The 16,728-nt window shown below is 42.7% G+C and overlaps 1 protein-coding gene across 1 annotated transcript in view; it reads left to right on the top strand.

Moving 5' to 3' along the window:
• The window catches only part of LOC126253455 (UDP-glucosyltransferase 2-like), a 35,735-nt gene extending 24,445 nt beyond the window's left edge, over window positions 1-11,290 (top strand). The window contains exons 4-7 of the mRNA XM_049954804.1: window positions 3,211-3,670; window positions 5,987-6,206; window positions 7,902-8,121; window positions 9,561-11,290. Coding sequence (XP_049810761.1) covers window positions 3,211-3,670; window positions 5,987-6,206; window positions 7,902-8,121; window positions 9,561-9,837 — 1,177 coding nt within the window. The 3' untranslated portion in view covers window positions 9,838-11,290. The remainder of the gene's footprint in view (window positions 1-3,210; window positions 3,671-5,986; window positions 6,207-7,901; window positions 8,122-9,560) is intronic.
• Window positions 11,291-16,728: the final 5,438 nt, after the last annotated feature.

Here is a 16,728-nt window from a genome sequence, read left to right as displayed (position 1 = left end):
ATTCAATTCAGATACCTCCCATTACCCAATTAAATATTTAAACAAACATGTATGTAGCTCATTCGTTTTGTGTCGATGAGCGCTTTCATATGGTAGGCCGATCAGTTAGTGCAAAAGCCGTTGCAGATTCCTGTGGTTAAGTACTTCACTTTCAAAGACTATTTGTTCATCAGAATAACTGTCTCCTTCAGCTTTCAAATTTGATGTGTCGAGCTGTGCTGTACGTTTAGTGGTTTACGGTCCACGTGTACGTATGTGTAATGCGACGACTGTCTTTGTCGTGTGACTAGGGCCTTCCGTCGGGTAGACCGTTTGCCCAGTACAAGTCTTTCGATTTGACGCCACCTCGGCGACTTGCGCGTCGGTGGGGGTCAGAATGGTGGCGACTCGAGACGTACGAGAAAGCGGTGGCGCGTCTCGTCACAGCACGTCACACAGCAGGTCTTAAGAGTGCCAACAGCCATCTCCGGTGGGGAGCCAGTAAATATTTCAGACGAGTTTAAGAATTCTTGACTGCGCGTTTAAATGCATACTAGCTCTCGGTAGCACACAACAGTCAAGACCTTTTTGTGGATACCTTTTCAATTAAATATTGATTTCTCGTGGGCCCTGTACGGAGCCGAGCTTTCCCGAAATGTGGCGGACGAGCAACATTCGTTGTGATGCCTGTCTTTCTCGTGGATCGCGGTAGCAACTTTCGTGACGCCACTTCCAGACGATGGGAAGTCTGACACGAGCAAATGGGTCCCCTGCTGCCTACCTCCTTGAACTGATACCACGAACGAGCATACACGAACTAGCGGCCACGCGCTCAAACCAAAACGTGCAGCCCCGCAGCTCCTTCCACTCTCGTGTTACAAGGGCAAGAAACGAAGTGGAAGATACTCTCTGTGGTGTCACCGCCAGACACCACACTTGCTAGGTGGTAGCCTTTAAATCGGCCGCGGTCCGCTAGTATACGTTGGACCCGCGTGTCGCCACTATCAGTGATTGCAGACCGAGCGCCGACACACGGCAGGTCTAGAGAGACGTCCTAGCACTCGCCCCAGTTGTACAGCCGACTTTGTTAGCGATGGTTCACTGACTAATTACGCTCTCATTTGCCGAGACGATAGTTAGCATAGCCTTCAGCTACGTCATTTGCTACGAACTAGCAAGGCGCCATTATCATTTGCTATTTATCTTATGATGCATGTATCGTCAAGAGCGATGTTCACCAATTATGGATTAAAGTTAAGTATTCCAGACGCTACGTACCTTTTTTGCTAGTCTCAAGACCTTGTCCCGTTCCAGACCTCACGCCAGCCTGCGTGAGCTTAAACGCGTGCCTTTCGGCTACCGGTCATAGTGGATTGGCTGTCCGGCCAGTCCACAACACTCTCCCCTTCCTTAGATAAACCTTCTGACTCCTGTACAGCTACGAAATCCCGTTTAATTTTTACTAGTGTACACTCAACCATATTATCCGTTCTCCACAGGCTAATTATACTACAACACGTAAATACCAGTCATTTGTAACAGCTGAACGAGATGTCACAGCAAAAGTGTGGGCTTTAAACAAGATCCCTAGTCGACCAATGAATGAAATAAAAGCCATCTATCATACTTATCTTAAATGTAAGACCCCTGTAAAATTAGCGCGGGGGAGGGGGGGGGGGGAGAGTTGTGGACATCACAGAAACCGTCAATGCGTTAGGGAAGAGTTAGAAAGCAAGCATTAGAAATGGATAACATGTTATTCATTTAATCCGTCCAGTCTCCAGGTATTTATGAAGTACGAGGCGTGGTTTTAAAGTGAGACGTGCTAAGATACCTAAATTTTATTTTTACATGAAAACCTGTACCTTAACCTACGCACTGACGCCATTACAGTCTGATTCTTCCTTGTTTACGTTGTGTAATGTGTGTTTAAGATGCCTCCGATAGTCGTTGAGTCTCGCCGACTGTGAAGTACGGGCTGTTATAAGATTTCTTAGTGCTAAAGGCCTAAAAGCGATCGATATTCATCGTGAGATCTGTGCAGTTTAAGGAGAAAACATTGAGTGATGGAATGGTAAGAAAGTGGGTGAGAGCAAATAAATATGGCCGCACAAATGTGCATGATGAACAACGGAGTGGGCGTCCTTCGGTCATTAATGAAAGTTTGGTGCAGGAAGTGGACAATAAGGTGAGAGAAAACAGACGCTTTACGATTTCCTCCTTGCGGGATGACTTTCCTAATGATTCTCGTAGTCTTCTGTATGGCATTGTGACCGAGCACTTGAATTACTGAAGCTCGTTTAGACAGTGCATTGACTTTCCTTGAGCGGTACCACAACGACGGTAATGATTTCTTTAGCCAAACTGTTACTGGCGATGAAACATGGGCGGCTTACGTCACACCAGAATCAAAGCAACAGTCCATGGAAGTTGAGCGAGGGCATCGTTTTGCTGCAAGACAATCCCCGTCCGCATGTGGCGAATCATACCAAAGATCTCACTACATCTTTCCGATGGGAAACACAGGATGATCCTCCGTACAGCCCCGATCTTGCACCCATTGACTACGATTTGTTACCGCACTTGAAGAAACACCTGGGCGGTCAGCGTCTTCAAGACGATGACGAAGTCAAAACAATGGTGATGCAGTGGTTAACAAGTCAGGCGGCAGACTTCTATGGGGAGGGTATTCAAAAACTGGTTCAACGCTAAGACAAGTGCCTCAGTATTGACGGAAATTATGTAGAACAGTAGATAAAGGTACATGCTTTCATGTAAAATTAAAATTGTGATATCTTAGCACGCCTTTTTTTAATTTCGAAACGGCACTTACTTAAAAAACAACGCCCTATATCTTCCTTTACAATCTCCAGGCAGCAATGAAGTCCCAGTCATTATTTGTCTTCTGTCATGGAAGTTCTGCTGTTTGTTCAAAATGGTTCAAATGGCTCTGAGCACTATGCGACTTAACTACTGAGATCATCAGTCGCCTAGAACTTAGAACTAATTAAACCTAACTAACCTAAGGACATCACATACATACCCAAGGCAGGATTCGAACCTGCGACCGTAGCGGTTGCTCGGCTCCAGACTGTAGCGCCTAGAACCGCACGGCCACTCCGGCCGGCTTGCTGTTTGCCGTAAGCCACATATTGTACCATTTAGATTAATGCAGTATTTCTTGAACGACGTCAGGTAGCAATAGCACTCTAACACGCAAATTTGTTGCAGGTCACCTCCAAAATTCGACCTGGTCATTTTGGAACGATTGCTGTCGCCGTGCTTCTACGGTTTGGTTCATAAAGTGGGCTCGCCGCCTCTCGTCGGGTACATTAGCATAAACGCAGGCGTACCCAGCCTCTGGACCGATGGAAACCCCAGCAATCCCGCTTACATTCCAAGCTTTATGGTGCCCTTTTCACACCACATGTCATTCTGGGAGAGGCTTTACATGACATGGGTATGGCTCTACACGAACTATCGCTACTTCTACGTAATGATGCCGCACCAAGAAGAAATCAAGAGGAAATATTTCGGGCCTGACGTTCCATCAGTTTATGAAACTGAAAAAAATTTCAGTTTGATGCTTATGAATAACCATTTCAGTATAAACTACCCTCGACCGTACCTGCCGCACATGATAGAACTGACTGGACTACATGTGGAACCAAACCCAGCACCTCTTCCTAAGGTAACTACGCTTTCTTCTGTCGTTACATTAGTACAAATCACTTTGACACCACCTGAGTTATAAAAATAACAAAATTGACACTAATTTTAAAGTGCAGTGTATAATTTTAAAAGACTACCATAATAACATTACATACATACCCAAAAACATAACACCATCAACAAATGAATTCCTCAAAAGTGTATCGAAATGCAGAACAACAAGGTACAACTTTCTCCAGGACATGTAGTTACGGAAAACCTCGAAACAAGATACATGACAAAATTTGATAACGAAACTAAAAAGAAGACGGAAGGTAGGAAGGTGAGTATCTAATGTGCAGTCGACGTCGAGCTTGTTAAAGATGGAATGAATGCGAGCTCGAATTGTGGAGGGAAGGGAAAGGATGTCGGCAGTGTACTTTTGAAAGTAAACATCCTGGTAATCGCGTAAAGCGATTTATGGAACTCACAGCATCTTGACGCTAATTTGAATCTCCATCAACGAGAATGGCAGCCCAGTGTCTTAACCACGGCACCATCTCGCTCAGTAGCTGGGAAAATCACTTCCACGAAAAGAAAATTGTTCATTAGGAATATACTTACTATTATCACAAGCGCATGATAGCAGGTGTGTCATGCTTTGTACGGGGAGTTTAGAGAGCTCTGTTGGTAGTCCATTCCAGTTGTCAACAAGGACTGTGTACATGTCCTTGAATGGTCCTCAGTGACAGGCTAAGGACTAAATGTCCATTCCCAGGCTTCCTCTGCAGCATTCATATTAGGTGACCTCACTCACGAACTTTACAAGAACTTCACCCACCGGAGCAGCTCCATGCAGATAGGCGCTATCTGTACCAAACAGGGAGTCTTGGACCTTTACCACGTCAGAAAATATGGACATCGTTACATTACTTTGTCAGTACCTCCCAACGCCCTCTGACCACCATGAGGCCCTCTAAGTTCATCTGATGTGGTGCCACCCTGACCACTGGATCCCATCACCACCAAACAGATTCATTCTCAGTCTTTTCTAGTTATTCAATCGACAACTTATGCCGATAATTATTTTGAAAACTGAAGTAGGGCTCAACTAAAATGAGCGTACTTCCTCATATAAGCGTACTCCATAATAAATTGGACCTTTCCTGTACTTGTCCACCCCAATAGCTGAATAGTCAGCGCGGCGGTCTGTCACGCCAAGGGCCCGGGTTCGATTCCCGGCTGCGTCGATTTCCTCCGCTCAGGGACTGGGTGTTGTGTTGTCCCCATTATCATATCATCATCAGTGGAAGGCAACGGGAAACCACCACTGGAATCCCTTCCCTAGACGCTCGTGCTGTAGACCTCTTTGACAAGGCAGAACACAAAACTTTAAGTTCCTGTACTTCGGCATGCAGAACACGCACTACTGGACACCTGGCACACTGATCAGCTGCTCTGAACTTCTGGCGCATAGTTTCCTGGGAAACTGAAACACCTGAGACAGCTGTACGTCCTACATTCGTCGTTGGACTTCGTTGTTTACCTCAACCCAGATGTAGATGACGGTTGAGTTGTGTTACTCTCTCCGACATTCTACCGACTTATGATGAACATTTCCTGTGCCTACAAGCCATCTGTATAGGCCGTGATAAGACACTTGGTGATACAGTGAACGCTGTGGAGTCTGCAGATACAAGATACAAGGATTTTACCCTCCCGAAATGGTCCAAATGACCACTTTTTGTCATTCTTTTCCAGTGACAGGACACTAAGCTTTGCTCACGACTAAATTGAGACATGACAGAGACTTTATGGGTCATAGCGAGGCAACTCAGTGGTAAAGACACTGGAACTCTACTCAGGGCGAACATAGTTCAGCGCCTTATCCAGCCATCCAGATTTGGAAGTGATGTGATATGATGTGAATCGTCAAAGTGAATGCTAGGAGGGTTGCCCTGAAAAAGAAACTGCCAACATCCTTTCTGACGCATATCAAATCTGAGTTTGTTCTGCGTATCGAATGGCCTGATGGTTTACTGGATGTTAGGCCCTAATCTTTTGTTATGTGCATAGCCAAAGTAGAGACTATACTATTACTATACCAATGCCACATTTCCATTTCGTGGAGGAACCTGGACTGTTACTTACAGTGAATATTACTTTTTCATTTGTTCTTTACAATTGGTTACTGGTGGAGTGGTATATTTGCATGATTGTATTTGCATGTGGGAAAGAGTGATGCGGACGTACGTTTAGTTACGGTTTACGGCACATCTGCCTTGAAATTCCCTTGATGAACTTGAAGACCAGCTACTACAGGTGCTTACAACTCAGTGTTTGCTTCCACGATCAGGACCTACAGGAGTGGCTGGATGGAGCAGAACACGGAGCCGTATACTTCAGTATGGGTTCCACTGTCATGGGGAGTTCGATGCCTGAAGATACGAGGCTGGCGTTTCTCGAGGGTTTCAGAAAAATCCCACAGAGGGTGCTGTGGAAGTGGGAGGCCGACATGGACGACCTGCCGCCCAACGTCAAAGTCTCAAAGTGGCTGCCTCAGCAGGCTATATTGGGTACGTTACCAACATCGCAAGTACCAAACTTAATTTGTATTTCTCTTTCCAGCATTTGCCTGTCTCATTTCCTGAAAATTAATCGATTTTGCAAGAATCATATGGGAACTTCCTGCAGACCTAGGCAGCAGAAACTCCCGTCTCTACTGTTCGCAATGGGTTACTACTGTCTGGGTGTATGGCTCTATTTTTGGAAATAACTGGCTCACATGCCTATCATGGAAAAAAGGATCATCAGCTATATTTGATCATCTAATCGGTAGAATATCTGACCACCAATGTGCAAGCCATGACTTCCATCAAATTACAGATGTCACCATATTGGTTAGCCACGTGGTGTAGGGCGCCTTGCCACGGTTCGCGCTGCTCCCCCCGTCGGAGGTTCGATTCCTCACTCAGGCATGGATGTGTGTGTTGTCCTTAGCGTAACTTTCTTTAAGTTAGATTAAGTAGTGCGCAAGCCTAGGGACCGATTACCACATCAGTTTGGTCCCATAGGAACTTACCACTATGTCATCATAACCATTCCGATGAAGATCTTTCCACGATAAGTGCTAATTCCTTCGTTTCCTGTTGTAGTAAACTGAACCTGGACGGAACGTCTAATTATTGGAGTCGCTGCAAGACACTGGCGAGGTAGCAACTTAGTTTGCCACACTTAGACGTTGCAAGCGGCTCTCTGGTGACTAGATTCAAAATGTACACCCCGTGACATACAGTAATAGGCTGGCGCAATGGGTGCACGCAGGGATAGTCTGAGGTGCCAAGCCATCAATTTTTTGGGTTTAGTAGCGTCCGAGAACCCATCAGACCCATAGCAGAGCGCCTTTGCACCAATGAAGTTAGCTATGGACTACCAAGTCCTCTGTCCAAGCGTTCACTGGCTGGAGAAACTTACGGTACTACTAGCACACAGACGTCTCAGCAGTTAAATGCAGGAAGAGAGATATAGTCATGAGAGCACTAAAAAGAGCATAGGAGGTTCCGTGGGAGAGCGCAGTGGAAATGATTGACAACCTGGGGTAATCTATATTTGACAACGGTTATTCATTCGTTTCTCGTAGTCTGTGCCCATATCCGATGTAATGCGCTTCTGGGACACTAGCTACATGTTCCTCGTGGATAATGGTCGGTCTATTAGGGCGCGTTCACACCTGTGCGACAAACAGTAGCCAATTTTCGTGTGCGGCTGTAGATTACGCTGTATCATAGGAGGCACAGGTCACTGGCGCGATTTTTACGAGCCCTCAAGAAAGAGCGCCAATGCACTACTGTGCTGCAACCCGCAACCAAGCGTCGCGCGGTCCTTCCTATAAACACGTGTTTATCTCGGAAAGCATTGATTCATTTTAGTGCCCAAATACGGCTAACGTAGCTTAACACTTTGAACAGATTCTACGAGGGCACTTGCCATAAGGCGATTCAAAAAATACCGAACGTCCTTGCTTCTACCAATATCTCGATATTGCATGCATTCAGCGTTGTACAAAGGTTTAACTACTGTAGTTCTCTTGCGCCATTCACTAATGGAGTTGGAAAGGGCAGCGAAGAGTGGGAATGATACTGGTTCGCTATGTACACTCTCCTGCCTTACATATTATTGATACATGTATACATATAGGAATTTTTGAGCAAGTTAGAAAAGTTTGATTGTTTGTGCAACTTTTATAAACTTTTTTGTTTTTTGCTTTCCAGCACATCCAAATGTCCGTGTGTTCATCACTCAGGGTGGTCTGCAGAGCTTTAACGAGGCTGCCTATCACGGGATTCCTCTACTGGCGATTCCCATCTTCGGCGACCAGCAACATAATGTAGCGAAAATGGTCGACGCTGGTGTTGGCATAGAGCTCAAATTGTGGGACGTCACAAAAGACACGATTTCGGACGGTATTCGAACGATTATTGAGGATAAAAGGTACAAAATACTATGTGTCAATGAATCAGTGTTAATGTTACTAGATTCTTAAGTTAATAGATATTTTATTATTTATACAAATATGCTCCACTGAAATGGGTAGCACGAACAGAAGTTTGGACGATGCCGTTCTATACTGTACGATTTATGACTCTGACGTATGGGTAATTTTTGTTTCGAAACGACGTTACTGAACACTGTTAAATCTTCAGTAGTCTTAATGTACAGGAACTGAAGTGAAACTAACAGGCTCGATGCCTTTACATATTCTAATCGCAGTGTGGACAATCAGAGTTACTGCAATGTTAAGGCTAGTGAACCATTCTCAGCAGCCTATTCCTTTACTGTAGAACATTGTTAAGACTAGTGAACCATTCTCAGCAGGCTATTCCTTTACTGTAGAAGAGAGGTGACTTGGAAGGACAGTCTGCCTAAAACTTCAGAACTCACCAAATAATACAGTATCTACACTGGCTAGTGGCATGACCGGATGGAATTTGTATACCACAGTATCCCCAACGTTTTCGATTAAAACTGAGAAACAACACAGTGTCATTGATTTTCTAACCAGTTAGCTACCCTTTCGATAATTGCAAATTGGTGGATTGGGCAACAGGAGGGCTTCCATGTCACTCATGAGGCTGATTTTTCTTAAGAGACATCAAGCGTCTCGGATAATCTCCAGTTACTCGAACACGTTTCTGTGTGATCTGTATCTACACTTTAGCTTACTCAAGATACCGATATATTCTGTACCGTATTGTGAACCATATCACAAGAGTTATGTTTGATGATGTCACCTCATTTTCACTGGAATTTATATTGTTCAGTAGGCTTGATAATACCAGAATTACATAGAAATGAAAACCGAAAACACTCTTGCTCTATATTACCTCATATCGTACTGAGGTGTCTCGAAATGCCCATCACCTCCCTGAATTATTATGAGCACTGCCAGTCAATATTTTTTTATAAATGTTTAAATAAAATGGACGCACATTTTAGACTTAGTTATTTTTCTTGCTTTTAAGAATATTATTTGCTCCTCAGTTTCTAGAAAACTGTCTCCATCAATGCGTTGTTGATGGGAGGAACTCACTGTAAAACCTAATTACGTCTTCATTGGGTGTCCATCTTCTGTTACACAATTTTTTGATCGTAAGGTGAGCCCTCATAACATGACCAGGTACTTTCCCTGTTCCAATCATAAATACCTTCTGCACCCAAATTCCTCCCGCTCATTTTCGTTTTCATATTTGCTTCCCCTGCAACGACCAGACTTGCAGTGCGAATATTTCATATCATGTCTCCATGCGATTTACCAAAAATTAGCTATCTTGATTCTTCTAGTCACTGTTGCGCACTGAAGCATGGCCTGTTATCGCTTTCAGGCACTGCAGAAATGCATTGTCATCAACCTTACTTCTTTCTTTCTACAGATTCAGCGAGAACATGAAGCGGTTGTCAGCTGTATACCGTGAGCATAAGGAAGAGAGCCTGCCTAAAGCTGTGAAGTGGATCGAGTATGTACTTCGCCACAATGGAGCCCCACATCTGCGTAGTGGTGGAAGAGACTTGACCTGGTACCAATACCTACTGCTAGATGTCGTTGCATTCGTGCTGGCTGTTGTAATGGCCTTTTGTATAGCTCTCTACCACATTGCTAGCTTTCTAATCCACAAATTGTTTAAATCCAAGAAACTGAAAGCGAACTGAGGACGTATAATCTTCTGTTATACAGAAGTCTATTTGCCTACTAATTCACTGAGCATGAGCTTGAATGTCTCAAGTGGAATGTTGGAATATATACATTCACACAGATTTGTGAAATCTATGTCGTGTTTGTGTCGTATGAAATACAACGTATAAAACTTTTAAATCTCATTTGTGTAATGTTGCAAGTGGGAAAAAGGCTGTGTGTATGACTACATTGTTGTTGTTGTTATTTGAAGTGCAGTTTTCGTTTGAACGGCTGGCTATACAATTCAAAATACTGTTTTGAGTTCTGCGATTTGTACAGGTGAAGTTTAAAAATTTTGTACGTGGTATTTCATATGATACAACCTCGACGAAAGTTCCATAGGTGTACATACCTATGCATATGTGGCGGGAGTCAGTCCAAACAAACACTGCTCGTAACATCTTTCATGCGACACTCAGTGTCAATGGAAAGTGCTGGCTTACTTCCCGTTACAAACAAAATAATTTTTAGGGCAGACTTTTATATGCCGATTCAAAAGAGTGGTGTCACCTTAGTTTAGTATGATACTCTTTTATCGATATGTATGTAGAGTAAACCACGAAGAATTACCTTAGCAATGTGTGAGCTGCTGTATACAAATACAGGATATAGAAACAGAGCCAAAATGTTGTAACTTACATATGGCATTAAACTGTTATACAGTTTCTTCATAATTAAATAAATCAGCAAACACGTGCCACCCTGGTACACACTGGTTGCTGCCGCCATGTTGCAACGCTGCTCAGTTGTTGCCTGGGGTACGGGTTATTCTGCGTGCCTTAATGTTCTTGCTAGTAAATATCGATGCAACGAATACCGTAATAGACCCATTTGGGACCGCTTTATCGAACGGGCACAGAAAATCCAGCTTTAAAATCATTTTTGTAGTAATGGGAAACAAACTGACGCTTTCCGTTGACCCTGGGGCACCGTACGAAATGTGTGATGAGCAATATTTGTTTGGACTGATTCCAGCTGCACATTGTAAAAACGAAAATGCAAATATCTACCGAAAAACCAGACAAAATGCGCCTGACGGCTCTTAAAAGGTGCACCACACATACATTCTTCTATGTGGAGCACTATTTGTAAATAATATTTTATCCTCTTCAGGACACTTCATGAAATAAAAAAATTAAGAACATTTTGAAGTGTGTAATTTTTTCGCGTTTTCTGAAGCTGAGTGAAATAGCTTCCCTGCAAAAAAAAGCAATCAGCTTGTAACTTGAATAATTTCTTAGTCTACAAACTAAGCATTTGGAAAGTACTTGTAATCATATAACCTGAGAATGAGAGCAAAAAACAACTGTAGAAACCCATTCGTCATACAATTACATTAGCGATGTGAGAGCTGCTGTATACACAGAGGGATTAAAAAAAAAGAGCCAAGATGTTGTAACTCATATATGGCATTAATAAACTGTTACACTGTTTCTTCATAATTAAATAAATGATATTGTGTTTAAGAAGTTAAGTTTACGACTTATTTTCTTGTAGTCATGATCGGTTCACTTTAGTAAAAGTCCTTTTCATCTCATCTGCATCCTAGAAATTTTGGACTACAGCTTACATGTGTCAACAGAAAATTTTTTTCTTTATTGTTATTTCACACCCCCACCCTGTATCAGCAAGGCGCTGACTGTCAGCGAATACATTTGCTTTTCTTCTGCCACATAAGAGGGAAATTTTGAAAAACATAATATAAAGATTGGATGTGGTGGTTGACAAGAGAAACAGTTTGTACAACAGAAAGACAGATCTTCAATTCCATAAGTAAAATGTAAAAAGTTGGTTCAGTGACTAATTAAAATATATACACAGATGAGTGGAAAATTAGTGTCACAAAAGAAGATATAAAAACAGATGTAGTGGCAGTTGAGCTGTGACTCCTCCTCCTCCACCATCATAGTGTCCACGTCGATCCGTCTGATGACGGTGGTTGGTGCATGGTGAGAAGGTTGTGGTTGCTTGGTCGTGGAGTTTATGGGAATGGATGAAAGGTTTGCATAGGGACCAAAAATGACACAGGGATCATCTGGAGGAGTTTGGTCTGAAATTTCGATCAGGGGATTTGATGAGGACGGAGTCATTTCTAGGGATTATTTAAGTAATGGGTATGTAAGGGATATATTGTCTGGTTTTAAGGAGGAGGGTTTTGAATTTTAGGAAGTTGAAGTCAGGACAGGAGGAAGGTATGAAGTTCTGTGGACTTAGTGGCAGATGGGTTGATGTGGCGGTCCGTGAAGTCTGGGCTTTCCGTTAGTTTAGATGCTTTTTTTTTTTATCAGGGGTAGGGGTAGTGTCAGTGCTGAGACATTTGGCGGTCTTTTGTATGTTCGTATGTAAGGAAGATGTGGTGGGCACAACTGAAGGTAACAGGTGATGGGATTGTTTGGAAAGGGGTGCCACAGTCCAGGAACCTATTGCAGAAACGACCTGGCTGAGTCTATGGTGATGTATGGTGGTGACAGTTCTGGTGTTTGTGCTGTACTTGATGATGCTGGTCCTCGTGCTGGATCAGAGGAGGGTGCCGCTGAGGAAGGCATGTCTGGAGAGGCGAGGACTGAGAGATGGGTTAGGCCTGATGAAAGGTGGAAGACCTTCAGGTGAAGATAGCAGGTGATGGGAGGGGCTTGTGTAAATATTAGTCGTGGTTTGAGAATGTCTGGTGGCGGTGAAGTTACTAGTTGATGTATGGCTGACGAAGTTGGCGGAGGTGATGACGGCAGGGGTAGCAACATCGGCAGCCACGGCAACTGTGAAACTGCGACAAGACTACGGCGAGATGGAGACGGCGATAGTGACGATGATGCACCGAAAAGAGTTACGACAAACAGGCGCGCGCATACACAGTAGTAGTCTAGAAGGCAGAATAAACTGACGATAAACACGCGCATACACGGGAGACGTCTCAAACGCACGACGAACTACACGGATAAACATAAGTAAAACATAGGGGGGTATACTCCGTTCACCATAAGAATAAACCTAATTTAAACAATTACAAACGCGTTGATTGGTCGGAGGCCAGTCGTATCACACGTACACTGGTGTTGTTGCACTCTTGGAAGTAGGCCCTACTTATGCATGGGATACGTCATTACTAAGTTAAGTTAAAAGAATAAGATATTCAAACGTATTACCAATCATCGACGTATTTCTCAATCACGTTTTAGCTATGTAGCGTACAGTCACTGTCTCTGCACTGTTGTGGTCTGACTGTCGCGCTATTAATACGCAGTATAAAAATGGCTGACGCTGCTTACTGTTCTGCAGTAGAACACGGTTAAAAAGTGATGAGAAATAGGTAGTTCTTTTTGTTTTTCATAAATTCAGAGGTAACCAGTTCCTGGTTCAAGTTCAACCTGAGTAATTGTTTTTCTTTGAAATATCTACGTCTCACAGTTGTAAAATTCATAATTTTTTATGAATGACTGACGTCCTCTTGTTTCTAATTACATACAGCACTCTAAATTCCTGTTTTCATTCCAAATATAAATTCTTAATTATCAATACTTTATGAAAGGCTGTTAATAGAGGTTGCTTAAATTAAGAAAACATAAGTTTAATTTTTGAAGGCAAAAATGGAAAACCAAATGTTCTTTATTCTATGTAGGTGGATAGCAACAATGTTTTCGCAGTCTGAGGAGAAAACTGATTTGAAATTTCATGACAAGATCCCGTCGCAACCAAAAACGCCTTTGTTTTAATGATTGCCACTCCAATTCACGTATCATGTCAGTGACATTATCTCCCCTATTTCTCGATAATACAAAACGAGCTGCCCTTTGTGCATCTGTCAATCCCACCTGATGAGGATCCCACACCGCACATCAATACTCCAGAATTGGGCGGACAAGCGTGGTGTAAGCAGTCTCTTTAGTAGACCGGTTGCACCTTCTAAGTGTTCTGCCAATGAATCGCAGTCTTTAGTGTGCTCTACCCATATTATTATGTATGTCATCGTTTTAATTTAGGTTATTTGTAATTGTAATCCCTAAGTATTTAGTTGAATTTACATCCTTCAGATTTGTGCGACTTATTGCGTAATCGAAATTTAACTGATATCTTTTAGTACTCATGTGAATAACTTCACACTTTTTATTCAGGTTCAATTGCCACTTTTCGCACCATACAGATATCTTATCTAAATCATTTTGCAAGTCGCTTTGATCATCTGATGACTTTACAAGACGGTAAATGACAGAATCATCTGCAAACAATCTAACACGGCGACTCAGATAGTCTCCTATGTCGTTAATATAGATCAGGAACAATAGAGGGCCTATAACACTTCCTTGGGGAACGCCGGATGTTACTTCTGTTTTACTCAATGACTTTCCGTCTATTACTACGAACTGTGACCTTTCAGACAGGAAATCACGAATCCAGTCGCACAACTGAGACGATACTCCGTAGGCACGCAGTTTGGTCAGAAGACGCTTGTGAGGAACGGTGTTGAAAACCTTCTGGAAATTTAAAAAATATGGAATCAATTTGACATGCCCTGTCGATAGCACTTATTACTTCACGAGTATAAAAAGCTAGTTGCGTTTCACAAGAACGATATTTTCCGAATCTGTGCTGATTATGTGTCAATAAATCGTTTTCTTCGAGGTACTTCATAATGTTAGAATACAGTATATGTTCCAAAACCATACTGCAAATCGAGGTTAGTGATATAGGCCCGTAATTCAGCGGATTACTCCTACTTGAAACACGGAAAAGAATCATTTTCACAGCATCGACCACACCATACAAATGCTGCATTTCTTCATTTGCCCCTGTACAATTACAACATGAACCCAACAGAACTCATCTGGAGAAGGGATTTGGCCCGAGAAATAACAAGACTGTTAAGCTGCCAGACTAGTGGAACTAACACACGCAGCTAGCTTTTTCACATGACACTGCCGAATTCCTGGCCGGATATAGAACAGCACCTCATAAAAGGAGAAAATGCGGCGCCTGGTTGGCTTCGTGGATTCTGTTGTTGATAGACTCGTTATCAACGTAGCATATAACAGTTCCATAACTGAAACGTATTTCTCAGATTGGTATAAGGAAGGAGCTAAGACATTACCTGACGACTGACTGTAATTAATACCTCCGGTGGCTTCAGTATTCAACAGTACGGTGAAATCCCTGGAGTACGCTTTTGCATCACACAATTTGCTCAGAAAAATTACCCCGAGTTTAAGTTAGGAATTTTAATTACTCTTGTTTGTAATTAGAACACTGTTACGTGAGAACGAGAGCATTTTATGCTTTCCGTCTGCTCTTGTAAGAAGCGTGCGGTAGTTATGGAGTTTTGCCAAATATTATTTCATTCTTTTTAAAAATCAAACGACATTCGAAGAAGTATTGTTTCTCTGCTAGCCTCTTTTTTTATGTCTGAACTGCAAATGCTCACACCATTGCAGGCTAGTTGGACCAGCTGGCTGGCCAGTGGTGTCCAGGTTAAAGGCGCAGGTTGAAACGTCCCCTTTGGAAAAACTATAAATGACTGTGCTGGTAAGCCTCTTACGTTATTTGATTTTCAAACATCTGAGCAAAACTGAACGTGCTCAGACATTTCTCTCTTTACTTATTCTGATCATCACCAAACTGACACACAATATTTTTTTTAGCGCAACGCAATCTGACTTTTAATAATCCCTACAAAAGAATGGCCCTGACTAACAATAACCTATGCCTTTCATGAATCACTTACTTTACAAAAATCTTAATTACTCGAACTATTGCAATACAGCGGGCGCCAATGCTTCCACCTAAATAAAAGATTCTACCTACTGAAGGCACTAACTACTGATAGGCATAGTTATCAAATGAAAGATTTTGATAGAGAACAAACAATGTATTAACCTTAATAATGCTCAAAAGTCATCATATATCAGTTCATGACATCCAGTCTTACAAAATTACTCTCTCTGATGGACACACCTCCAGATCATCCGCTCTCAAAACACCGCCATCTCTCTCCCCACATCCACCACTGCTGGCGGCTCACCTCCAACTGCACAACGCTACGCACTGTTCACATCCAACTGCCCAACACTACAATAATGAATATTCCAACAATGCCAACCAGCCACAGACTGCACACACCACAGCCAGTGATTTTCATACAGAGCGCTACGTTGCGTTACCAACATAAAAACTTAAACAGCCTACTTACAGGGTAAAGCGGTTGTTTCCCATTATCGCTGTGTTTGTACGTGTAACACAGCACAAAACCTATCCTTATGATCGTACTTCACTGTACTGGTCACAGCTTCCGCTCCACGCGAAACGAAATCCAATGAGATTCAAGCACACGCGGAAGAATACATGGCGTAATGTTTAGATCAGGTTTATCCTTATGCTGAATAGAGTATAGCTCCTGCTAGTCCATGTTGGAAGCAGAGTAGCAGGCAGCGAACTAGTTATAGTATGTACACTAGTCGATTGATACTAGTCGAAGGATGTGCGCCACCAGAATAGAAACAGAAAAGAAACGTTCTTTACAGACACAAATATTGATAAGTTCTTTTGTGCTGATTTGTTTCCTCACTCCTGATGTTTACCCTGTGGTCATAATATTTTCTCACTCTGATAAGTTTTTTTCACTTTCATATTTCACTTATTTTTCTATTTTAGACACAAACTATCCGATCAGTTCTATCGGCTACCCCTATGTAATGCATAATTGACCACTAGATGTCGAGTGAGGCGGCGGACTTGCCGGTATAAAAGAGGTGAGAGTAATGTGTTGCTGGGGACTAAGCTGCTGCCCGCCCCCTTCGGGGGGAATCAAAACTCAATAAAGTATAAAAAAAAAGAAAAGAAAAAGTGTTGTCAGTAGAGAAGCACTTCTATCCTGGACC

Source organism: Schistocerca nitens, chromosome 4, assembly GCF_023898315.1.
Source record: "Schistocerca nitens isolate TAMUIC-IGC-003100 chromosome 4, iqSchNite1.1, whole genome shotgun sequence".
NCBI classification, from domain to species: Eukaryota; Metazoa; Arthropoda; class Insecta; order Orthoptera; family Acrididae; genus Schistocerca; species Schistocerca nitens.
This window is presented reverse-complemented; position numbering and strand designations above follow the sequence as displayed.